The sequence below is a fragment of the Culex quinquefasciatus genome, chromosome 2 (assembly GCF_015732765.1).
Source record: "Culex quinquefasciatus strain JHB chromosome 2, VPISU_Cqui_1.0_pri_paternal, whole genome shotgun sequence".
Classification (NCBI taxonomy): Eukaryota; Metazoa; Arthropoda; class Insecta; order Diptera; family Culicidae; genus Culex; species Culex quinquefasciatus.
Genome location: NC_051862.1, coordinates 128,428,095 through 128,455,214, shown reverse-complemented (window position 1 = coordinate 128,455,214; position 27,120 = coordinate 128,428,095). Strand labels below are relative to the sequence as shown.

The 27,120-nt window shown below is 37.4% G+C and overlaps 2 protein-coding genes across 5 annotated transcripts in view; one reads left to right on the top strand and one right to left on the bottom strand.

Annotated features, from left to right (window-relative positions):
• Positions 1-15,768, top strand: part of LOC6042236 (E3 ubiquitin-protein ligase CHIP) — a 41,419-nt gene extending 25,651 nt beyond the window's left edge. For 3 of the 4 annotated variants that reach the window (XM_038252161.1, XM_038252162.1, XM_001851323.2), the window contains 4 exons: positions 7,446-7,786; positions 7,857-7,962; positions 8,020-8,076; positions 14,940-15,768. In XM_038252161.1, the coding sequence (XP_038108089.1) occupies positions 7,446-7,786; positions 7,857-7,962; positions 8,020-8,076; positions 14,940-15,182 (747 nt within the window). In that variant the 3' untranslated portion in view covers positions 15,183-15,768. Of the gene's footprint in view, positions 1-7,445; positions 7,787-7,856; positions 7,963-8,019; positions 8,077-8,306; positions 9,377-14,939 lie in introns of those variants that run through there. The other variant, XM_038252163.1, reaches the window with a different exon arrangement.
• A 4,018-nt stretch (positions 15,769-19,786) lies between these two features.
• Positions 19,787-25,913, bottom strand: LOC6042238 (probable serine/threonine-protein kinase DDB_G0281745). The gene is made up of 3 exons (XM_001851324.2): positions 25,574-25,913; positions 25,134-25,365; positions 19,787-20,687 (listed from the first exon to the last, which is right to left on the bottom strand). Exons 1-3 carry the CDS (start codon positions 25,588-25,590, stop codon positions 20,544-20,546), a joined length of 393 nt encoding a protein of 130 aa, XP_001851376.2. The 5' UTR covers positions 25,591-25,913; the 3' UTR covers positions 19,787-20,543.
• Positions 25,914-27,120: the final 1,207 nt, after the last annotated feature.

Below are 27,120 nucleotides of genomic sequence, written 5' to 3'. Positions count from 1 at the left end.
AAGCGAACTGTCAAACTTTGTGAGCGCTTTTTCTCTTTTATCTCGAGATGGGTTGAACCAAATTGGCTGAAATTTGTGGTGAAGACTCTCAAGACATATTCCGTGTGCATGACGAGGTTCGATTTTGAAATTTAGCTTTTTAAAAAATTACAAAAATCGAAAACTGTCGATTTTTTATATGAATATTTTTTTGCCTTCCTCACTGAGGTAAGGTTATAATCCTGCTCTAAAAATGAACTTTGTATAAAAACGTCGTAGACCCACCTTCATGTATACATATCGACTCAGAATCGATAACTGAACAAATGTCTGTGTGTATGTGTGTGTGTATGTGTGTGTGTATGTGTGTGTGTATGTATGTATGTGACCAACAAACTAGCTCATGTTTCTCGACACTGGCTGAACCGATTTGACCCGAACCTGTTGCATTCGACTTGGTTTGGGGTCCCATAGATCGAGTTTTATACAGATTGAAGTTTCGATAAGTAGTTCAAAAGTTATGTATAAAAATGTGTTTTCACATATATCCGGATCTCACTTAAATGTATGTAAACTAAGTCCGGGTCCACCATCCGACCCATCGTTGGTTAGGTTATCAAAAGACCTTTCCAACGAGTCCAGAACATTGATGATCTGGCAACCCTTTCTCGAGATATGGCCACTTAAGTGATATTGATGTACTTTTTGGAAGCCGGATCCAGCGTTGCCCCATGTACAGATTTATCTGTCATGGTACAGATTTTCAGCAAAGATCTGAGTACAGAATCTGTACGTACAGATGACAGATATTTGGGTCACCGTACTGATTTTTACAGATTTTCAGATAAAACAGATTTTTACTCAAAATGATATTATTGAATAGTTAAGTTATTGCAATTATCTCAACATTTAAGAACTTTTCATTGATTAAATCTAGTTTAATTTTTGAAACATTTAGAAATGGATCATGCTTATATTTTTTAACGATCTTAGATCCATTTATGCTAGAATATTTTGAACTAGGAGTCTCTCTTAAAATACTAACCCCCAGTACGCCGCGGGTAATTGGCTCCCTCCCACTAACATTTACACACAAGATCCTCTGTAGTTTTAGGATTTTCTTAGGTTTAAGAAAACTGCATTTACAAAAGCAGACTCATTGCTAACCAGGTTTCAGTACCGACAAGGACCTAATAAAAATAATTTATAGCATTTCGTTCTAATAAAGTTATAACATAATTTACAGCATTTCCCATTCTTCTCAAAAATGATTTTGAAATGAAGGAGAACACAGGTAAAATAAAATCTAAAATACTTCAAAAATTTAATAAAAGTTGTACTGAATCATACAGAAAATAATGTGTCATAAAGTTTATTGTATTTTTTTTTATTAATTTGAGTATATTTTTAAATTATATGAAAACAACATGATTTTTTCATATTCATAATCTTGCTTATTGCATTTAAAGCATTTTTTGCAAAAAAAAAAGTTTGATAATAAAAATTATCTTTTTAGCATTCCATACTTTACATGCACTAAATTTGAAACATATTTACAACCGCCTTGTAGTTGCCTGAATATTACAAAATTTAATCCTCGTTTTTCAAAACATTATTATTTGTTTCTTGAAAGGTAACACCATTATGTCACATTAAACTATTTAATAAATGGAATATGGTCAAAGTAAATTTTATTGAAAGTTTTCGATAAATCATGTTTTGTACCGTCAACTGGATCAATCGGGACTGCAGTCCGTATGAATATGGATTACAGTCTAACTTAAATTATTTGATTCTTAAATTCCTGAATTCTTAAATTCTTAAATTCCTGAATTCTTAAATTCTGAAATTCTGAATTTCTTAAATTCTTAAATTCTTAAATTTTTAAATTTTTAAATTTTTAAATTCTTGAATTTTTAAATTCTTGAATTCTTAAATTCTTAAATTCTTAAATTCTTAAATTCTTCAATTCTTAAATTCTTAAATTCTTAAATTCTTAAATTCTTAAATTCTTAAATTCTTAAATTCTTAAATTCTTAAATTCTTAAATTCTTAAATTCTTAAATTCTTAAATTCTTAAATTCTTAAATTCTTAATTTCTTAATAAATTCTTAAATTCTTAAATTCTTAAATTCTTAAATTCTTAAATTCTTAAATTCTTAAATTCTTAAATTCTTAAATTCTTAAATTCTTAAATTCTTAAATTCTTAAATTCTTAAATTCTTAAATTCTTAAATTCTTAAATTCTTAAATTCTTAAATTCTTAAATTCTTAAATTCTTAAATTCTTAAATTCTTAAATTCTTAAATTCTTAAATTCTTAAATTCTTAAATTTAAATTCTTAAATTCTTAAATTCTTAAATTCTTAAATTCTTAAATTCTTAAATCTTAAATTCTTAAATTCTTAAATTCTTAAATTCTTAAATTCTTAAATTCTTAAATTCTTAAATTCTTAAATTCTTAAATCTTAAATTCTTAAATTCTTAAATTCTTAAATCTTAAATTCTTAAATTCTTAAATTCTTAAATTCTTAAATTCTTAAATTCTTAAATTCTTAAATTCTTAAATTCTTAAATTCTTAAATTCTTAAATTCTTAAATTCTTAAATTCTTAAATTCTTAAATTCTTAAATTCTTAAATTTAAATTCTTAAATTCTTAAATTCTTAAATTCTTAAATTCTTAAATTCTTAAATTCTTAAATTCTTAAATTCTTAAATTCTTAAATTCTTAAATTCTTAAATTCTTAAATTCTTAAATTCTTAAATTCTTAAATTCTTAAATTCTTAAATTCTTAAATTCTTAAATTCTTAAATTCTTAAATTCTTAAATTCTTAAATTCTTAAATTCTTAAATTCTTAAATTCTTAAATTCTTAAATTCTTAAATTCTTAAATTCTTAAATTCTTAAATTGTTAAATTGTTAAATTGTTAAATTGTTAAATTGTTAAATTCTTAAATTCTTAAATTCTTAAATTCTTAAATTCTTAAATTCTTGAATTCTTAAATTCTTAAATTCTTAAATTCTAAAATTCTTAAATTCTTAAATTCTTAAATTCTCTTAAATTCTTAAATTCATAAATGCTTTAATTCTTGAATTCTTTGATATTTTTAAAATTTTAAATCTGGGTATGATTTGAAATTCTAGATTTTTATTTAGAATTTTAAATTTTTTGGATTATAATTTTGAATTTGAAGGATTTTGAATGTATGAATTATTAAATTATATTATTTTAATTTAATTAATTTTTAATTATTAGAATTTGAAAGCTTTGAATTTGTTATTTTTAAATTTTGTTTTGTATGTATATTTCTTTTTATTTTCTTAACCTTAGATTTTTTCAGTTTTAATATTTGTATTTTTGAATCTGTGTGTTTATGGATTTTCTCTTTGGTTTACTTCTTTTCAAGCAAAATACAAAATCCTTCCTTTTAATTTCAAGATTCTGCTTTTTGAGATTCGGCATCAAGAGGCAATTCGGAATTTTCAATTTTATAATATCGATTACAAAATTATTGATACATTTATGACTTTCAGTTGCAATAAAATAAACAAATTCTGAATATTTAAGTTTTTTCACTAGAACTTTTGCAAACAAACATCGCGCGAAGGAACGTCACGCGAAGACACGGCTTTCCTTGGCCGTTTCTTGGGTGTTTTTTATATGGAGTTTTGCGTTCCTTCCAAGCTGCATATCAACGTTTAGTGTTGTCATAAGATTGTTCAAAATGCATGTTAAAAAAAAGTTTTTTACAAAAAATATACCGTACAGATAATGGTACAGATATTCGCCATGCTTGGTGCAGATAAGACAGATTTTTGGACCCTCTGATACAGACGAGCATGTGGTAACACTGGCCGGATCTCACTTAAATGTATGTAAGCTATGTCCGGATCCACCATCCGACCCATCGTTGGTTAGGTTATCAAAAGACCTTTCCAACGAGTCCAGAACCTTGAAGATCTGGCAACCCTGTCTCGAGATATGGCCACTTAAGAGCAATTCTCTACGAAATCGGTCTTTTTTCTTCAATTTTAATTTTTGTATTTTTTAATCCGACTGAAACTTTTTTGGTGCCTTCGGTATGCCCAAAGAAGCCATTTTGCATCATTAGTTTGTCCATATAATTTTCCATACAAATTTGGCAGCTGTCCATACAAAAATGATGTATGAAAATTCAAAAATCTGTATCTTTTGAAGGAATTTTTGATCGATTTGGTGTTTCGGCAAAGTTGTAGGTATGGATACGGACTACACTGGAAAAAATAATACACGGTAAAATTTGGTGATTTTTTATTTAACTTTTATCACTAAAACTTGATTTAAAAACACTATTTTTAATTTTTTTATTTTTGATATGTTTTAGAGGACATAAAATGCCAACTTTTTTCAGGTTGTGCAAAAATCATTGACCGAGTTATGAATTTTTAATCAATACTGATTTTTCAAAAATCGAAATTTTGGTCGTAAAATTTTCAACTTCATTTTCGATGTAAAATCAAATTTGCAATCAAAAAGTACTTTAGTGAAATTTTGATAAAGTGCACCGTTTTCAAGTTATAGCCATATTTAAGTGCCTTTTTGAAAATAGTCGCAGTTTTTATTTTTAAAATTAGTGCACATGTTTGCCCAGTTTTTATTTTTGAAAAGCTGAGAAAATTCTCTATATTTTGCTTATTCGGACTTTGTTGATACGACCTTTAGTTGCTGAGATATTGCAATGCAAAGGTTTAAAAACAGGAAAATTGATGTTTTCTAAGTTTCACCCAAACAACCCACCATTTTCTATCGTCAATATCTCAGCAACTAATGGTCCGATTTTCAATGTTAATATATGAAACAATTGTGAAATTTTCCGATCTTTTCGAAAAAATATTTTCAAAATTTTCAAATCAAGACTAACATTTTAAAAGGGCGTAATATTGAATGTTTGGCCTTTTAAAATGTTAGTCTTGATTTGAAAATTTTGAAAATATTTTTTTCGAAAAGATCGGAAAATTTCACAAATGTTTCATATATTAACATTGAAAATCGGACCATTAGTTGCTAAGATATTGACGATAGAAAATGGTGGGTTGTTTGGGTGAGACTTAGAAATCATCAATTTTCCTGTTTTTAAACTTTTGCATTGCAATATCTCAGCAACTAAAGGTCGTATCAACAAAGTCCGAATAAGCAAAATATAGAGAATTTTCTCAGCTTTTCAAAAATATTTTTTTCAAAACTGGGCAAACATGTGCACTAATTTTAAAAAATGAAAAACTGCGACTATTTTCAAAAAAGTCACTTAAATATGGCTATAACTTGAAAACGGTGCAGTTTATCAAAATTTCACTAAAGTACTTTTTGATTGCAAATTTAATTTTACATCGAAAAATGAAGTTGAAAAATTTTTACGACCAAAATTTCGATTTTTTGAAAAAATCAGTATTGATTAAAAAATTCATAACTCGGTCAATGATTTTTTGCACAACCTGGAAATTTCTGAAAAGTTGGCATTTTATGTCCTCTAAAACATATCAAAAATAAAAAAATTAAAAATAGTGTTTTTTGTAAATCAAGTTTTAGTGACAAAGTTAAATAAAAAATCACCAAATTTTTTTACCGTGTATTATTTTTTCTAGTGTAGTCCGTATCCATACCTACAACTTTGCCGAAGACACCAAATCGATCAAAAATTCCTTCAAAAGATACAGATTTTTGAATTTTCATACATCATTTTTGTATGGACAGCTGCCAAATTTGTATGGAAAATTATATGGACAAACTAATGATGCAAAATGGCTTCTTTGGGCATACCGAAGGCACCAAAAAAGTTTCAGTCGGATTAAAAAATACAAAAAAAATCGAATGACCGAAATCCTAGAGAACTGCTCTTAAGTGATATTGATGTACTTTTTGGAAGCCGGATCTCACTTAAATGTATGTAAACTATGTCCGGATCCATTATTCGACCTATCGTTGGTTAGGTTATCAAAAGACCTTTCCAACGAGTCCAGAACATTGATGATCTGGCAACCCTGTCTCGAGATATGGCCACCTAAGTGATATTGATGTACTTTTTGGAAGCCGGATCTCACTTAAATGTATGTAAAATATGTTCGGATCCACTATTCGACATATTGTTGGTTAGGTTATCAAAAGACATTTCCAACGAGCCCAAAACATTGAAGATCTGGCAACCCTGTCTCGAGATATGGCCCCTTGAGTGATATTGATGTACTTTTTTAAAGTTGGATTTCACTTAAATATATGCAAACTATGTCCGGATCCACCATCCGACCTATCATTGGTTAGGTTATCAAAAGACCTTTCCAACGAGTCCAGAACATTGATGATCTGGCAACCCTTTCTCGAGATATGGCCACTTAAGTGATATTGATGTACTTTTTGGAAGCCGGATCTCCCTTAAATGTATGTAAGCTATGTCCGGATCCACCATCCGACCCATCGTTGGTTAGGTTATCAAAAGACCTTTCCAACGAGTCCAAAACATTGATGATCTGGTAACCCTGTCTCGAGATATGACCACTTTAGTGATATTTATGTACTTTTTTATTCCGGATCAAAAAATAGATGAAATTTTGTGTACAGCCATTGTTGGTAATAAGTGAGGAAGGCTCCAACCACATAGGTGGATTAAGTCAGTTTTTTTAAATAAACTCTTTGAAAATCGGCCTTCGTCATGCACACGGGATCGGTTTAACGAGTCTTCACCAAAATTTTGAGCCGATTTGGCCAAAACAGTTTTGAGATATCGTGGCACCCGTTTTTTGAAACTGCTAACTTCGAATAGCTATCGCTCGGCAATGATACTACCCAACGTTTTCAAAATTGTTTTGTTAAAAGATGAACATGTATATTTCAATGCCCTGAAAACAGATTTAAAAAAAAAGTTCAAGTGTGTGCTCATATCAACTTCAGACATTTTTGCCGATTTACATGTATGTAATTAAGGGGTTACATATAAAATTAAACATGATCGACCTTTTTCACTTCAACACTTTGTATTTTATCCCCAGTTCACACCAAATCATAGCTGCAAACGCAATGGTAAACAAACTTTAATGCTATTATTACCGGGCCTTTGCGCGTCATATGGTCAATATTGTGGTGGTTCCACTACTGTTTGCCATAATAATTATGGTAGTCATGCAAACAGCTACAGTATATTATACTATTAGTCAGTTGCAATAGAATAAGGGTGTTGGGTTTTTTTCTATACTGGTTATGGTACCAAATGTTGTGGGCGCGTACTTGAACGTTGATATCCGTGCCCATCAATGCCCGATGAGAAATGTGAGAATATTATTTGTTTTTTTTTTTTTTCAGCAAGACAAAATTCGATTGAAATGCTAGGAATTTTCTCTACTGAAGTTGCCTCAATTAAAGTAGAGTGATTTTCATGTTTTTGAATAAATATAACAACCATATATTTTTTGTTATTCCATTCTATTTCTCTTCCAGATCAAAAACCCCACCAACGCCACATACTTCACAAACCGCGCCCTGTGCCACATCAAGATGAAACGCTGGGACTCGTCCTGCACGGACTGCCGGCGCGCCCTCGACATGGACCCGAACCTGGTCAAGGGGCACTTCTTCCTGGGGCTCAGCCTGATGGAGCTGGATTCGTTCGACGAAGCGATCAAACACCTGATGCGGGCCCACGACCTGGCCAAGGAGCAGAAGCTCAACTTTGGCGACGACATCGCGTCCCAGCTGCGGTTGGCGCGGAAAAAACGCTGGAACATCCAGGAGGAGAAGCGCATCTGCCAGGAGATCGAACTGCAAAGCTATCTGAACCGGTTGGTGGAGCTCAACGGATAGGTTTCGTCTCGAACTAAAATAAATCTCGTTCTATTTTTTTTCTCTCAGACTCATCAACGAAGACATGGAAAACAGAATAGCAAAGCTCAAGCTGGACGACACACTGAACGAGGATGCCTTCAAAGATAAGTCGCAGGAAATTGAGAGCGAATGCGTAAGCAAAGCTGATTTCTAGAATTATCTTGTTCTAATTTGTTTGTTCTACGTCCAGGAAAATCACACCATCGAACTGAACAACATATTCGCCAAGGTGGATGAGAAGCGAAGGGTAAGTTTAACATGTGTACTAAACTTAAAATTGCGGTGATTTAAAAATATTTAAATTACCGCTCATCATTGGATTCGTGCTTCATAAAATTTTTGTTAAGTTTGTAAGAAAATTTGATTCCTAAGGGAAAGAGGGGGTAAAAAAAATCTTTTGTTACCTAACGCAAAAACAAAAGAACGCTCCCTTAGCCATACTCAGCACAATCTAAAACATACCCCTGCAAAGTTAAGAAACGCGAAATTTCCCTCCGCACGGCTGGGATCTTGCCCCCATGGAAAGCATGGGACGGTCGGAGGGCTTGTAATGCACTTTACCAATACGGAAAGAGCTGGGGAGCATTTGTTCCCCATACTAGCGCCAGTCAAAGATGTTACACATTGATCTTTGCCGAGTGGTGTCTGGAAATATTAATAGTTCTTTATTAGTTATTTGAAGAATATTTACAGTGCCACAGTTTTGAAGAATAAATCCAGACGGAACCGAATGATCGAATGCTTCCTGTCGTCGGAAAATTCGGAGCAACTGGAGCGTACCTAGCGGCCGGGTTGTGTAGCGTAATGGAACTCCGATTTCGATATGATGGTACCCACGGCGGAGCTGGTCAAAGGACAAGCAGGACAAACTCGTTACTGGCCAATTGCGACTTATGCTTGCGAAGGTGATCGAGGACATCTGACGGCGGTTGCGGAGTCGTCCTCTTTAAAGCTAAGTACTCATGCATGATAATCGTATTACAGGCCTGCCTTTTCTGGTCATGTTGAATACGATTAACTGCAACTCTAACCACTTTAAATTTCAGCAAAATTGACAAGACTTTTGACGAACGTGACAGGACAGGGGACTGTAAAACATTTTATACAAGTTCCGACTTTTTTATGTGGGAAAATTTTGCCCGACGTGTGTTTCTTTACATTTGTTAAATAATTACCTTTGCTGATTGAGTTTAAACCTCAACATATGAATTCATTTTAATAATTTGGCCTTTGTTGGAACAGTTAAGGGTCACATAGTAAAAGTCCGTTGGTGTGTGGATAGTGTACCCCGTTCGCTCGAGTTCCTTGGGGTCAGTTCTGTAGGTTTTAACAGTCTCGACAGTTAAAACCTACAGTTCTGATTTTGGGAAGCTTGTGCGAATGGGGTTTTTAATGAACATTGGGGGCGGCGATTGAGCACGAAGTTTCGATTTAGCTTATTTACATCATTACACGATTACATACTCTCACAAACACAATCTCATTTTAACCTACCCAATCATGTCCTCAATCCCCGCTCCCATGGAGTGTGAGCGATCCGCATGTGATTGACACGACCATTACCGTTCCTTTAAACAACCGGACTTGGACTGACTTGATCCTGGCTATCCCACCTCGATCCGCAAAAAAAAAAAAGTTAAGAAACACGAAATTTTAAAATGAAAAAAAATGTTTTAAATAAAAAAAAACCTTCTGGGTTATTTCAGATTTGAAATGTACATTAAATTTCCTACAAAATGACAAAAACAAACTATTTTTGTATTTTTTTCGACGAAAATAGGTTTTTTGGAATCTAGAAAACGCCATAAAACCGGGCGTCCAATTTCACATAAAAGTCCCTTTGACACCAAATTTCCAAATCATTATTTCAAAATTCAAATGTTTATAAACTCATCATTGTTGTAATTGTGTGATAGAAAAAACTATCGTTTAATGATTTCCGCACCGAGTTTTTTTCTTTTCTTTCGTGATTGTCAGCAAGAGCATTCTCATTCTATCACTCTTTGTATTTTCCGAGAAGCGCGTGCGAGAAAAAGATCCATACTACATTTTTTGCAATTCCAAAAAACACACACTGAGTGAAATTTTATGTCAAATTTTCATGTTTTTTGTCAATAAATCGTTTAAATCAAAAAAATGTTGAAAAGTGTTACTTTTCGAAACAAGTTCTGAAAAGTTCAACTTTTCAGCACCCATTTGAGTGCTGAAAAGTAGAACTTTTGGAGCATTTATTTGGAAAAGTGTTGCTATTCGATTCTGTTATTTTTGGTACAGAAAAGTAGGCTATTTCGTCGTTCCGGGACTGCACCCGGCAACGGAGGGAACTCCGCCGGTGTGAACGCCGGAACTGCTGGACTCTGCTTCTCCGCCTTCCTTGCCGGCGGTTTCGGTTTCGACGCCAGCTGGCGCCTCCGAATGAAGTCCGCACGCTTAGGGCAGCTGCGGTCCGTGGCTTCGTGGGCTCCAGAGCAGTTGGCACACCGCTTCGGCTCGGCTTCTTGGACTTTGCACTCGTCCGTCTTGTGGGGAACCCCACAGTTGTTGCACCTCCCCTTGAGGTGGCAGTTCCTGCATTGGGTCACGTTCGGCCGCTTGTTCCGGTAAGCCTCCCACCGGATGATAGTGCTTGCCACAACTTTCATTGCATTGCCCTCGAGGAAGACCACAATGTACGGAGTTTCGTCCACGGTGGACTTTTCCTTCCGCTTGATGATATGCACCTCCAGCGCGTCTAGCTTGAGATCCCTCTTCAGAAGGTACTTGACCTCGTCCGGTTTCAGTTCATCAGGAAAACCACGAAGAACCACCCGATGATTTCGTTCGCTCCATCGATCGTGGGTGTAGAAATCCACTTTCTTCTTCTTGAGTAGCTCTTGTAACTTGTCAAAATCTTTGACAGAGAAGCAGGTCACCTTGGTTCCAAATCGGGTTAGTTTGTAAATCGGTTTGAAACCATATTTACAACTTTCCACTATCGCCACGAGCTTGTAAAAATCCGTGGTGTTCTTCACCACCAAAAGTGGTTGCTTTTGTTTACCTGCCGACTGGCCGGGTGGTGGAACCGCCGGAGCGTCCCCTCCTCCTGCTGGGCTGGCATTGTTGTTGTTTTTGTTATCCGCTAGCGGCTGAACTTGTTGTTGTTGAGCAGAGTCTTCTCAACTTTTTCTCCTTCGATGCCGATTCCAGTGACCTCGCTGGACTTCTTCCGCTTCCGATTCCCGCGGACGGAACGAAAATCTTCCTCCTCGGAGGATTCCTCCACCTCCATCTGTCAAAAACTTCCAAGCACGCGAGATGACAACACGAGCAGAACACGTCTTAACTTGTCGCTGGCTGGCGACTGAATCAATAATAAAATTTTAAAACACAAATATTTCCAAAAACATATGCAAATATTTTTAAATCAAATATTTTATACTAAAATAAAAACTTATTCATTCATAAATAAAAAATAAAACTAAACAAGGCAGCTGAAAGTAAAAATTCTGACAGAATTATCTGACTTTTTTTATTTTTCAATTGAAATTTAGTTCAGCGACCCAAATAAGTTGAACTTGACCTTTTGGTTGCCTGATATTCAAATACCTATCACAGAAAAAAAAGTTGAATTTTGGAAGGTTGAAAATTTTGTTTGTTGAATATTACCTCTTTTTTGTGTAATATTACTTAAAAAATGTGTAAAAATGTGAACCTGATGGATATTCATCAAAAACTGATGAAAATTCATCATTTTTTTTTTTGCCACAAAATCTGTCATCATTTCCTGATGAATCATAATTTCTGTTATAGTAATAACAAACTAAAATGTTAAAGTAGGGGAAATCTACCCATTTTAATCCTAATAAGCGGTCGTGTATGAATGATGCTGGATAATCTAGAGTCTCCCTTGAATTTTACTAAAACCAAGTACACCAACGAGTAGAGCAAGTTTTTGTGAACATTTCTGTTTATTTTCACTTTCACTAAAAGTTATTCTATTTCTTTACCAAGCATTTAACAAAAAAATTCCCAAGGGTATTCTAATCGAGGCGAATGCATTGGGCCACGCCCATTTTTCTAATATCGGCTTAGTTCTTTTTTCTTCCAACACTCTGTCGAGTGTTGCCATTTGCGCTGACAGTTCAAACGAACACTCACGAAAAGTGGCATTTATAGGGAAAGTTTCCTGGCATCGCTGGCTGTGCTGCTGGTGGTGTTGACGGCCAGCCTTTGTTCTTTTTTGCCTTCGTCTCTCGCTCGGTTTTCTTCATGGCCTATCTACAATCACTTAGCTTAGAACATCTAAGTAAAGTAGTTACTTAAGAAAGTCTGCAACTTACGTTCGTCATCCACAATCAACTTAGAAAACTTGCTGGGCTGATATACGTTGCTATGCAGTTGTTTGTTTACCTTTGATATGGAAACGTCAACTTACCGTAGATTTTGAAATTTTCCAAACCAAACGTCAGTTTCTAATTTGATTACTTTTCCATTGTAGAAACTCAGATTCATTTCCATTGATTCAAATTCCTAAGCTAAGTGAAATTTTCTAAGCTAAGTGATTGTAGATAGGCCATCAGCCTTCGAGTGGAATGCAAAGTGAAAATTGAAACGTCAAACGACTTGGCGCGTTTGTTTTTTTTGATGGCGCTTGCTAATTTATTACATTTTTCGGGATTATTCTTCAAGTGAGTGCCTTACTAATGATCAAAAGAACATGTTGCCGGTAGTTGGAAGCAATTTCACATCTTAAGCGCCGTGAAAAAGTAAGCGAAAGTGAAAAGTTAATTTTGGCGATATTCATTAAGCGTTTGAGGGATTCTCGTGTGTGTCACTGTGTGTGCCAACAAAATGATGAGAAGTGGTCTCGCAAAATACAAATTATGATCAAAAGTGCATTAAATGTGATCTTTTTGGCCAGTAAGTGGCATACATTTGCGTGCTTACTCGAGGCGGTGCTGTTGCTGGTAAGTTTATAGCCCAAATAGTATTTTTGGAGCTTTAATCTAGCATCAAACTCTCCATATGACGAAGATAGGTGTTTGATTGGAAAGGGTAGATTTCCCCTAGATTACACACAACCAGATCCCTGGAGATGGAGCCACACGTTGCCGTCGTTTCAGGGCTATTTGCAAAGATGGTTTCCGATGTTGATATATATCACACATTTATTTTATACATATTTATATACTTGTGTTGATAGAAATCACAGCTTTTATAATATGTAAAATTGCAAGATATTGATTATTTTATTTCAATATCAATATTCTTGTTCGTAAAGTCTGAGGAAAGATAGCACCCACTCATCTTCCACGGCTCGTGGATGTAACTTCTGGAGGTCCTGGTCAATAACGGAGTAGCAACTGCGGGTGGGCACCTATGCTTATGCTTATGCTTATATTCTTGTTCGTAAAGTCTGTTAGGAACAGGTTTAAATCTGTTTAATAATGGGGAGGAATAGTTAGTTTTTTTGTAACTTTTTCTAGATTGTTTAATACTAATAATTATTATTCCAGAGTCCAGTTATGTGTAAGCCAGTTTAGGAATGCTATCAGAATCTCTGATTGCATTTGATATGTGGTATACTAACCATTCTGAATTGTCAAAAAATCCATAGAGTCTCGATCAATCAATAATGAAATGATATCGGACAAAATTCGTTAATCTGTTGAACTAACGGTTTTCGAATTATGGTTGTATCGACCATTGTTGCGAATCGAGGATCTACTGGAGTTTTGACAATCAAATCGTGCTTGCCATTTCATTGGGGCACATAACTTTTTTAAACAGGAGTGTGTCCCTTTCACGCCTTGTGTGGACTGTCATTTTAGTGAAAGGGATATACTATTGTTGTGTGCCCTTTTGAAATGTTAGGCTCTAAATAGAGCCTAACATTTCAAGAGGACATACAGGTGTGAACAGGATTGCGTCTCTTTCACTCAAATGATAGTTTACATAAGGTGTGATAGGGATACACTCTTGTTTGCAAAGCTTGTGTGCCCTAATGAAATAGAAGGCGCGAAATAGTCGTCTTAACAACGACTGTTCAACTTGTAAAATATGAACGTTTCATTAATGTGTATAGTTTTTGGAAGCAGCCAGACAGGCTTATTTCTTTACCTAGTTTAGGTAAAGAAATGTTTGGTTTTGAAATTAAAATTTCGGGGAGTTGAGATTCATGTTACTTTCAGACAGTTTAGTTGAGGTTGATTCAAGTTAGTTAGTTTTCCAGGAAAAAGGCCTCAAGATTTATGTGCCCTTGACAAGTTAGTTTTCATCTTTAATTTTCCAGTAAATTGATTTGATTTCCTTTAAATTTGAAATACATCATAGGTTCCCTTTGTATAAATCTCAAATTAGTTTTAGATTAAATCATAATTTCAGATTTCCTTTATTCAGTTTTAAAGTTAGATTAACGTAACTGCTCAAGTCATCCAAGTTCTTACTACTCACACCTACACTAATTTTCTTTCACCTTCCCCCTCCCGATCCCCTATATCTTCCGGTGGTGTTCATTTTGTATGCAATACTAGTTCGGCCACTACCCTTTTTTCCACAAGAAACCGGACTTGGACTGACTTGAGGCCGCGTCCCCCACCTTGCTCCGTAAAACGAAAACGAAACGATAACGTTTGTCTGCTTTTAACTGGGCTACAGCCTAGCTACCGCACGATCAAGTACTGTAATTTGAAAACCAAACCAAGGCAGCTGAAAGTAAAAATTCTGACATAATTATCTGACTTTTTTTTATTTTTAAATTGAAATTAAGTTCAGCGACCCAAATAAGTTGAACTTGACCTTTTGGTTGCCTGTTATTCAAATATTTACCACAGAAAAAAAATGTTGAATTTTGGAAGGTTGAAAATTTGGTTGGTTGAATATTACCTCTTTTTTATGTAATATTACTTAAAAAATGTGTAAAAATGTGAACCTGATGGATATTCATCAGATCTTTGTGAACCCATTTTTGGAGTCAAAATTTAGGACAGAGACCAACATTTTGATGATGCCGAACGAAAAAATTTCTTGAAATTATCAAACAAAGAGATATTTGTACAACGAAGATTTTTATTTAAAACTTTAACAAAAAATTATATCATAATACTTCAATTGTTTTCCCATTCCTCCCAGAAACGCGAAGTACCTGACTACCTGTGCGGCAAGATCAGCTTCGAGCTGCTGGTGGATCCGGTCATTACGCCGTCCGGCATGACGTACGAACGCAAGGACATCGAAGAGCACCTGCAGCGGGTCGGACACTTCGATCCGGTGACCCGGGTCAAGCTGACCCAGGACCAGCTCATCTCCAACTATTCCATGAAAGAGGTCGTCGATGCCTTCCTGTCCGAGAACGAGTGGGCCCTAGATTATTAAGGCGAGCAAGAGTGTGATGAAGCACGCGCGTGATTCCCCAACAAAAGGACTCTTCAATTCGGTGGTGAGAAAACACACTACATTTTTGAAAAGAACACACATTTACATACAAACACAATACCTTAAATTAAGTTCCTTTTTCGGCTAAACTTGTTATTCCAAACAAAAAATTGTTACCTCTTAAAATGTTTGAACTCACACATCTTGATTACTCGCTCACCATTTGTCCGTGGAGAATATGATTCCTATATTGAATAATCTGTGTCATGTAGCAAAAGAAACCATATCTTCGACAAATAAAAATAAACACGCAAAACTAAATGTGGTGTATCGGATTGTTTTAAGCAGAAAAAAGTTTAGCAAAACCGCATTACCGATTTCGCCCCGTTTCCTTCCGGATTTTTGTGTGCTCTTGTCCAGGTAGGTGGTATTATTGAAATATGTAAGAAGAAAACAAAACAACAATGATAGCTGCAACAACAACAAATAAAAGTGTATGATCCAGTTACAATGCATAGCGTGATTATAGATTTAAAATAAAAAATTAATTATCTTTTCGATTGGATACGAAATAAGTTAGGAAAAAGCACAATGTGAGTCATTTTGCGATCCGAAAATCCATTATTCCCTCATAGTTTTCCATAATAATAGCGATAGTCGTTTCCAAGCTGCACTGATAAGGAAAGGACTTATACAATTGCCACAGACAAGCAGACGTGGCACTCAAATGCCGCACCATCGTCCTCCTAAGCGGAGTTTTCAAATGCAGTTTTGTTTCGGCATCCGCTTACCAGGCGCTAGTGGCGCTGCTGTCGTGACGTCTTTCCTGAGTGTGTGTGATGTATTTTTGTTGTTGTTGTAAAGTTGAACGCGAGCACCAGGGGGATGCTAAAGGCCGTCATCTTGGGTGATTGAGCACCCTTATCAAAAATCATGATTTTTTGAGTTCCTAATCCCACTTTTCATACGATTTTTTGAGTTCAGGTAGTACAACCATAAAAATGGTTATATGGGTTGAACTGAAAAAATCGTATGAAAAGTGAGATTTGAAACTCAAAAAGTCATGATTTTTGGTAAGGGTGAGATTGATAACGCGCGCAAACTGTGCACAGTGAAAACAAAAATATTATTTTAATAATAATTCAATATTTGTTATAAGAGTTACTGTAGTAAAAATCAAATTACACAGTAGTTAAGTCAAACGTTTCATGTGATAAAAGTTCAACTTTAAATGAGGACATCGGCCCAATGTGTGCTTAATATCCCAACTTTAGAAGTTTATCTTGCAAATAAATTGATAAAAATCACCTCAAAAACATAAACTAACTTTTAAACGTACATTAGGGTAAAATTTTACATAAAAAAATAATTACTTTATTTTCATGTTTTGCCTGCAGTTTTTGTACTTATTTTTACAGTGCGCAGTAGCTTGGTTTTGGTTCCGTAAGGGCATCTCCACCGCAGGGATCTAATTGCGTTGCAAAGCTAATTTGGCACCCGCGTCAAGCCCACCGCGGTACTTGTGCGAGAGCTAATTTAGGTTCGAGTTCATCCGTGTTCATCCGAATCTAAACAAAACTCAGGTTAGCTCCGGGATCTACCGGGAGCAAATCGTCTGACGGATTGTTTTTTCAAGCAAAACAATGTAATTGGGCCAATGTGAGTTTGTAAACATAGAGTTTATCCTGCTCACGTCGGTAAATGTTTGCATTAGGAGTGATGATTGATTTTTCGATTTCAATTATTCGAGTTTGGAGATATTTTCCCTTCCGTGCTGCAAGTTTACGCATGAAAAATGACTTTTGGTAATCTGGGGTGATGCAGTTTAGTTTTTTAGGTCAGATTGGGGCTGTGTTTGTTTAATTTTGGTCAACGCATTGTCGATCTACTACCGGACATGCAAGAGACAAGTCATTTGTTTTGAGTAAAAAGCAAAATTCAAGCATAACATTTTAAATAAGCCAATACGGATTTGAAAACAATCAATCCCAGCAATCCTGATCTTAATTTCTTGAAATCTTGAATTCTTAAATTCTTGAATTCTTAAATTGGGTCCTAAAATGAAGCTTAGATTGCTGATATTATTGTTTATAGCGATAAAGCTTATTTTTCTGAGTACAATGACCCTTTGTACGGCCACAAAGAGTTTAAAATGGATTTTTAAATCAATTTTGAAAAATTAACCTCGCGGTCCTTCTTGACAGAAAAGCTCCTACTTGACAGCTCGTTACAAGGGGACCATAGTTATTCCATCGAAAAAATGTTGTCTTGTCAAAAAAAATTGCATTAAAATGAAAAAAAGTGATCAGAAATGGTTTTTAATCGTGTTTTTTAACGTTGTACATAAAAAATGACATAGGGCTTTAGTACCCAATTCTTAAATTCTTAAATTTTTAAATTCTTAAATTCTGAAATTCTTAAATTCTGAAATTCTTAAATTCTTAAATTCTTAAATTCTTAAATTCTTGAATTCTTAAATTCTTAAATTCTTAAATTCTTCAATTCTTAAATTCTTAAATTCTTAAATTCTTCAATTCTTCAATTCTTAAATTCTTAAATTCTTAAATTCTTAAATTCTTAATTCTTAAATTCTTGAATTCTTAAATTGTTAGATTCTTAAATTCTTAAATTCTTAGATTCTTAAATTCGAATTTAAATTCTTAAAATTTTAAATTCCTGATTTTGAATTCAATTTTTGATAAAAATAGTGTTTTTGAATGTTAGAATTTCGGGTTTTCCGTAAATTTTCATTCTCGAATTTCTAAATTTCAGATTTTTAAGCATTTGTAATTTCGACATGTAATTTATGAATAAAATAAATACTTTAATGTTAAAATTAATATTCAATTCTGCATACTTTTTATTTAGAATTTCCAAATTTAATTTTTTTTACTATTGAGTTTTTCAGTCAGTTAATAGATATTTGTATGATAACTGTCAAGTTTATTTTCACTCTGGTTTACTTCATTTCGATCCGTGTGGATCATTTGGACAGCGCACTGGGCTCACAATCCAGAGATTGCTGGTTGGTACTAGAAATAGTGGCCGACAGCCATAAAGACAACTTCTGTTTTTACTCATTTCGACCAATAAACTATATCTGTCCATTTAATTTCAAAATTCTGTATGAGATTCGGCGGGGTTTTTCAATATTGTTATATCGAATACAATATTATTAAAACGTTTGTGAGTTTCAGTCGCATACAAAAAGGAAAATTCTTGATATATATTTGAATTTTAATACATAATTCGAAAATGTTTGAATTTTCTGTGATTATTTGCTTATATCAAAAAAAGGTGGTTGATTATTTTTTATTTTAAAAATACTTAATAATGATGAAAAACAAAATTTTTCAATTTAATAAAGTCGTTTTGAACCAAATTACTGATTTCTATAATATTCATTCAAATTTGATAATCAAAATAAATGCGTCTTCAACCAAAACAAATACAAATCAAAAAAATTAGTCACTCGCATTTCGGGGACTTCTCGAGCACCTATCTTGGCTACTCGACGGATCCCCGATGAACTTTTTCTTCGCTGAATGAACTCGAAGGCTAATTTAGCTTTAGCTTTGCTACCCGCGGTGCGAAAGTTGGGGTGCAAACATGTCGAGAACAAATCGGATGAACTCTCTTAAAAATTTTAAAATGATATTTTATTGATGTAAGTAAACAATTAGGACATAGGGGAACAGCATCTAATTCCAGCGTGCCTCTAATGTTGGCAGGTCAGAACTTTGACATGCAATTAAAGCTAAATAAAAGCGTTTTCAACTGAAATCGAGTGATAAATAGCTCAATAAGAAGTGAGCAAGCAAGTTTCTACCAAAAGTTTTGCAAAATTAGTTGTTTAAATAGTGAAAATCAGCAAATTGGATGGAGTTAGGAGCGAGAGCTTAACCTGCCAAAGATACGAGAATTTCCCCTATAATGCAATTGGAAGCATGTTCTATCATGCTAGAATGTAGTTTATTGATTTCGATCAACAAAACGGCTAGAATTTGAAAATAAATAAATTAGATCCCCGCGGTGGGCTTGATTCGGTAGCCAAATTAGCTCCCAGCGGTGCGAAAACGTGTATTAACTACAAAGCAAAGCTAAAAATGGAGATCCAACCGATAGGTTTGCCACGCAATTAGATCTCTGCGGTGGAGATGCCCTAACGAACAGCTGTTCTTTTGTGCTGGCGCCGTAATTGACAGCTCCCTTTTGTTCTAGTGCCGAAGTTGACAGCTTGTGTTGGCTGCGGGTGAGCTGTCTGTAGTGAGATATAGATGTCACCCCCCTGACGAGCACGTGCAAGGCAGCAAGTGAAAACAAAGAATTCTAACGGTGATCCCCAATCCAGGCTTTTCAGGATAAGATTAGATCGGTCTTGGCCAGGGTTAGATCTAAGTGGTGCGACTATGTCTCTACGATTTTTTTTTTTTACAATTAAATTGATGATGGTGCCATTTTATAACTATTGGTACCTTGATTTTGCCATGGATAATTTCACAGTGTAATAAACAGGGCTGCCAGGCAAGCGTTGAAGATTTTAATCATTAGCAAGGAACCTTTCTTCCAATTCCATCAAAGAAGACTCAAACAACCAAACCGAACCGTGCCATGCTATAGTTAGGAAACGAACAATGTTTGCTCATTCTATTTATTACATGCTCAATTCTTTCGCTGTGTAGTTCTTTTTCATACTTTCATTTATGTTTTTTTCTTCTTCACAGAAAGATGAACCTCAAATAGAAGGAGACAAAGAAAAAAGAAGGAGAAAACAAAAAAGAGCGAGTAAAAAACGAAAAACCATCTGTTTTTATTGTTTTCACTTTGTTTTGTTTTTGCAGTATTCACAATTACTTCTCGTTTAAACTTTTTGATCAATTTGTTGTAAAAGGACATGGTATGTTTTTGCTGACATAATCGTTACAATTTTGTGTGTGTTTTGTTGGAGACTTCTCTCCATTACTGATTTTCAAGGTGTTAAAAATAAATTTGTTGCATTACGTAGAATCTCTAATAAAAAATATAAAGCCTAGCCAATGCCCGACGATAGACGAAAGATTTCTTTTCTTTTTTTTTCTGCTGTTGCTCCAAATCAGTAATCGAATGAAATAGAATGAATCTACTGCTGTCTGTCCTGTTTGTCTCAGTGTGTGTTTCGTGTGTGTGTGGTGTTTGTTCTTGTCTGTGTGAGAGTGTAAAAATGTTTGTGTCGCCATAATTTAACTTTGCATGCCCCTGTCCCATTTTACCCCGATTCTCCTTCAATATGCATCCTGGTTTTTGTGTCAGTGTATGTGTATGTGTGTATTTGTGTTTGTTTTGTCCCGACAGTGCCAATCCGCAGCACGCCGCAGCAGTCGCTCACTGGTGGCCGTGGGTTGAGATGTTGTGGACAAGCCGCCGGTCCCACCAGCCTTCCAGATCGAACGGGGTAAAACCGGCGAGCCTCGGCTCAGGTACGCTCTTGTAGAATACTGGCGGAGCTTGACTTTTGTCTTGCGTAATCTGGAAAGTTTGAGAGAGAGAGAGAGAGTAAGAATAGTTATTGTTCAAAAATCAAATTATTCGCTCTACAGCATTGCCTTGGCATTCTCGATTGCGAGATTCCTACTCGAAACTAGGTGGGCTTGAATTGTTGAGGCAATTGCAAACCTCTTTTTAAACCTTAGGTTCCATCCACCTCGGGATTCGAACTGCCGACCTTTGGATTGTGAGTCCAACTGCCTACAGGCGACTCCACCGATGCAGGACCCAGGGAGACGAAACCTTTATCACCGTCTCAAAGTTTCTCTCTCGAGAGAGAGCTCTAGCAGCTTTGTCAATGTCGGTGGCATACGCAAGTAGCATTGACTTTCAGACCCGCCGCCGAGGAGCAAGCACCTAGGTCGTGCAGCTTGTTCTGCATGTCGTTTCCTCTCTGCGAGAACATCACACTGTCATCCGCTAAGTTGAGGTCGGTAAGGTGCTCTATCCTAATCGGCTGCCAAAGCAGCCCACGGTTTTGCACACGGTCCAACGCTCCAACTGGCGACAGAATGCATCCTTGCCTCACCCCAGCTGCCACCCGGATTGAGTCCGACAAGACTTCGTTATGCACAGCACAGCAAACGGCCAGATCGAGAGAATCCTGGAATTCGTTGAACTGTTGGAGTGTCACTATGTGATCCTCGCATGATCGCCCACTGCGGAACCCTGCTTGCTGCCCTCGAAGAGACTCGTCGATCTTCGATTTGATCCTGCACAAGATCGCTTTGCACAGGACTTTCAGGGCCACGCCAGTTGTCGCAGTTGGTGAGGTCACCCTTTTTGGGAAACTTCACCAAAATGCCCTGAAAGTCCTAGGCAAAGATTTCGCTGGAAAGCCGATGCAGCATCCGAGCTGACAAATGAGCGTCAGATTTAAGCGTTTCTGCGGAGATACGATCTATTCCTGGCGCTTTTCCAGACTTACTAATACATTTCACGGCTTCCTAAATCTCCCTCAGCGTAGGTGGACTGGAGTTCACCCGGTTGATCCGCTTAACATTTTGCGGATGGTACTGAGGGCTTGGACGTGGATGCGAGATTTGTAGCAGCTGCTCGAAATGCTGGAACCATCGTTTAAGTTCACCGAAATGCGTTTATTCGTCCTAGCACCACACAAACGTCGCGAAATGTCATAGAGGAGGTGCTTGTCGCTATTGTTAGCAGCTTTCTCTCCCTCGTCGGCAAGGGAATCCGTCCAGGTTCTCTTGTCCCGCATGCAAGTGCGCTTTACAGCCTTTTCCAGTTCGGCGTACGTTCGGCGGGTACGTGCCTTCGTCGCTCTCGTCCTTGCGCTAACAATGGCAGCCATAGCATGCTTCCTCTCCTCTATCTTAACCCAGGTGGCATCCGAAATGCACTCCTTCCTCTGAGTTCGCAGCATTCCCAGAGTGTTCTCGCCGGTAACAGCGAAGGCTTCCTTGATGAACTGCCACTCCTCTTCAACATTGCTGTCCGAAACCTCCAAGGCTCGGGTTGGAGCTCGCCGACGCCCTGCGTACTTCGGGCAGCATCCGTCGGCGCGTAAACTTGAATGAAGGTCAGGTTTCTGACCCGCCACGATTATCCGCTCGTTTATTGGCTTCTATGTAATGAACGTGCATTTGGGTTCAATAGGAAGCCTACTCCCAGTACCTGGTTGGCACGTTGAGCGTGTTCGCCTGGTAGGCATTTTGTGCTCTGCTGAGTCCGGCCAACGGACTGATTGGCAACCCGGCCTTCAACGCGAGTGCACGTGATTTTGCTTCGTTCTCCAGACTCGATTTTGTTCGCGAATTTTGTGTGTGAAATTCTGCCCTTTTGATGAAAACTGATTGCAGAAGCAATTTGCTGTCGGACAGTGCATTGAAAAACCTTGGTTTTTTAAAGGAAACCTTGTAAAAATGTTTATTCCCACGATTTGATATCCTTTTGTTTACATCGAAGATGGCAGGAATTTAGCGTCTCGGCTAGCGCTGCGCCCTCCGGCAAGCAGTGAGCGAGGGGCTGTTTAGTGGTGTTGGTGATATGTGGCGTTTTGACCAGAGCACGGAGAAGCGAAGAAAGCAGCATTGGAAATAAATAACAAGAATAAGGAGGATAGGAAAAAAATAATGCTTCAGTGGTTGTTTAGTGAAAAATTGTTTATGATTGAGTTGTTTTTTGATCGGAAACGGGAGAGCAAGAATGTGAACGACAACTTTCGCTTCTGTGTGTTGTTCTGTGTTGTTCTCAAAGCTTTGGCTTAAAGATGACATGTGTGCGTGTGCGTAGGGCCCCGTGGGCCAGAGCTTTCATGCGTGGACTGGGAGTAGTGCGGAAGTGATTTAGATGTCACTGGAAAGCCGGAGGCGCTGTCTCCTGTCTCGTCAGAGGCGCTGGAGCAGAAATCCCACGTTAGAGGAAGGCCATGCCCCGGGGGGCGTAGTGCCAATAGTTTCGTTTTTTGGAAAGCCGGAGGGCTGGATTTGTTTTCCTGCTTGTTGGCTGATTCCAACGAGGAGGCCAGCATCCACGCCAGCATCTCACCGGAATAAAACCGAAGCTGAACTTGGTGAGTTCGTTTCATGTTGTTTGTTTAGTGAGTGGTACTGTGTGAGTGAGATTGGAATGAACGGAAGAAGCTTCGGCAGTGTTTGACATTTGTGGATCATGTGGATCCTAAACGTTCCACAGAAGTGTTGCCATATGGTGAAAATGCAACCCGGCTGCAGACTTTTTAGAATTTAACAGAAATGTGTGTTTTAAAGAATGCTAAAGGTTGCAGTTAGTCACATTTGATCACGCACGGTTATATGTACGGTTTTAAATAACTTTTCTATAAGTAGTATGGATTTCAATTAGTTTCGGGGTTTTTGCTTTTTTTTTGTTATCTAGGCTTTTCCCAAATTTTTAAACCCGTTATAGCATTAGCATAAAAACTGAATGTTGCTGATCTTCAAATCGAGGAAGCATCAATGTGTGTGTGGGTGAGTGAGTGATTGTGTTTTGTCTGTATATTTTTCAGCTAATAATAATTTAATTATTTTAATTATTTGAAGAAAATATTTTAAATATGCTGATTAATCCCATTACACTAAAAATAAATGATAACTAAGTATGCTTTTTGAATCGGTCGTTTTAATGAAACATCTAAATCCTACATTCAAAATAAAACAAATGGGTAAATAATGAATGTTTACTCCTTATCGCTGTAAGAGTTTAAAATCAAAATATCAATTATGAGTTAAATTATTTACAACCTCGAATTTCGCTTAAATATACTATAATTTAAATGACAATTTAAACTTCTCTCTACTCTTACAGTTGATAGAATGAGTTTAACAACAAACATGTTAAAACTGTGATTAATCAGCATTGCTTTTACCTGAGAAAATGGTTGGTTTAGTAATACGACAGTCAATTTAATCATGCACGGCTTCGTCGCGTTGTTTCTGCCGTGGTTTAAAATATAAAAATATAAATCATGCATCTTTAACACTATACAATCACAAGTATAAGTTTAATAATAAAAACTAACTCTACTTGATTTGCCCGCAATACCTTTCGGGGTATATCCTAGGGTTCTACCTCTCCTACTAACATTGAGTCCAAAACCTCCCTACAAACATCTATACCACTAAGGTGACGTAGGGGTCCCTGCGCACTTTAGATAGGTGTTTACTAACATTCCTTCATTTCCCCGAGGATAGCTTGGACCCGGCGTGGACCCCCTTATGCCCTGGGCTGTATTACACACTCATCAAAAGATGAAGACATGGTATCTCCCGTGTTGGATTATTGTTCCGGATGAGGGTCTAACACAACCAGACCAAACAGTGGGATAAGCGTTGTGGAGCCTTCCGGTGGTGGGGCGTCCTCCAAATGCTAATGCTAATGCTAATGCTGAGTCCGGCCAACGGACTTTGCTCAGACCCAAGCTTTCTCTTTACTACGCCAAATTCTCCAAAAATGTCGCGAGTAACAGATCTGATTAAAATGTCCCCAAAAAAGCGCACCCATCTATCATTGCTACTCATCCTGTCCTAGAAACAATCTATCCCCACCCTTCTTCTGAATGTCGCCGTCTATAATGGCAATCCATTAACTAACGTGTGTGCCACATAATCTATCCTTCCACAACACCGCGAACAATTTACCACGAGCGCGCGCGGAATCTCCCCCCACTTTTGGGCCGTTCGCTGCAATTTTGTTTGTTACACCTCTGTTCGTCCAACTCGTCGTCACTCTCCACAATAGAGCTCTGCTCTGATGGCTGCTGCTTTAAATCGTCAGCTGCGGTGGAGAATCGAGCGACGACGACGACGGGCAAAAAAGTGAAAGCTGTTGAGCAATTTTCGATTGCACAAAAGTGTTGCCTTCCCTCCCTCCCAACTATTTTTACAATATTGTTTCTAGCTTATCCACCCCCCCGAAGGGAGAGGGTGGTGACCTTCCCGGATTACTTACGGAGTTCCAAGCCTCGTGAATGTATCGTATCAGCTCGTCATGCTGGGAGTGCTGGAATTGACTTGGTTGTTGTTGTTGTTGTTGCTGCTGCTGCTGTTGCTGAATATTGTTCACCTGATGTGAACTGGACTGCTGCTGCTGCTGATGGTACGAATGTGGCTGGTAGCTGTCCCGTGGTGGCATCCCACCCGGCCGTCGGCCCATCCCCGGAGACATCATCGGTCCCTGTCGTCTGTATTTGAAGGAAAAAAAAAAACGTCTTAAAATGATAAACAAAATCGCAGCAATCGGGGTGCGTAGTGAAAACAGCAAAATGGATGCGCTCAAATCAATCAAAACAAAGGACCATTTTGGAATCGTCCTCCTACCCTCCCCTTTCAGCCACGGCAGGTTGTTCCTTCGTGTCGCAAACCAAAACAACCAGGTGGGGAACCACTTACCCAATGCTTCGCTCCATCTTTGTTTTCTACTGCTCTCTTCCGGGAGTGGGGGGGAAAGGTTTGTCCACGCACCAAACGAGGGAACCTGCTGGATATCGAAATCGAAACTGGTTCCTTCCGGAAAATCTGGCCACTTAATAAACCCCCTCTCTCGTTTCCTCCGAGTCCCTTGAATCGGCCAGCGCTTCGATACGCAGGGAGAGTCGTCCTTCGTCCTCGAGCAGGCGGGAGGGAACCGTGTTTTTGCACTTTTTCACGGAGCGCAGAAAATGAAAATAAAAACGACGACGGCCCTCTTGGGTTTGATGGCTTGCGACGACTGATTGAAACTCGCTCGTTCCCTTTCACTCTGCCTGGGTGAGGCGCGCACGGGTGCAAGTCGCGCGGGAGGTAGACAGGGAGAAACAAAACAGCCGCACACGCACACACACACACATTGAGGGTCTTGTTTTTGTTGTGCTGCAAGGGAGGGATCAGCTGTCAAAGCGACTGCAGGGGCTTAAAAGAGCACAGTGAGAAAAAGTTATGGTCAAAATCAAGAGTTTTTTAAAGGACCAATAAAAAACAACAACACACCACACCAATCCTGCTTCGTTTGGAATCGCAATCCAGGTCGCCAGTTTGAACTTCGCACAAAACTAGAAATAAATCGAGTGCGTCACTCGCACTTTCAGTTCCAAGATGGCGGCGAAACTCGTGCGACACTCGCGCTCAAGGGGTAGGACAGAGAGAAACTAAGTGACTCAATTTCTCAAAGTTACTCAATGTGGCTCAAAGTTACTCAATGCTCCTCTTGATTTTCTTGTCTCGCTAAGTTACCGAATTTTTGAATATGCTTTGACAGACGAACGTGTTTACAAACAAATAAGAATTTTTTTCACGCTGCGATGCTGGGAAAGTTCCCACATTTGGCCATCGTCCATCAGAAAAAGGAAGAGACCATTCCTACTGTTCCGGATTCTGTTACGGAGGGTGCTGCAAGAGAGAAAACCTCAGTTATTGTACGTGTTCACTACGACAACGTGGCGGTTCTAGATTTGGTGTACCGGCTTCATGCTCGTTGAAGCTGTTGACCTCATTTCACCGCTTTACTGGGAGATTTATCTGCACATCTCCGGAATGTTGAAACAGTTGGAGGAGAGACAACTGATTATCCAAGGCCGGTTTCTGCATTGAAAGTATCTAGAATTTGCTAATCTTAACAGCTTTGCGCGGTTCCGTAAAATGAATCGGCAATCTGCCGGAACACGTCATCACTCCGAAGCAGTTACTTGTCTCAATTTCTCGAATTTTATTTATCTAAAACCACGGCTTTAAACAGTTTAAAAGTGCATACCATGTTCGCTCAGGTTTTTTTGAATTTATTTTTTCTTATTTAATTGTTAAAACAAAACGCGGTCGTTTTTAAATCGATTGATAATTATGGAACCACGCACCGGTTGATCAAACCAGGCGGGCAAAGAAAGCTGCTCTTGGTCTGTTCCGTTCTGTCGGCCGGAAAATCGGCTTGCGCGGACACTCCTACAAGGCGCCGATGTCCTCTGAGC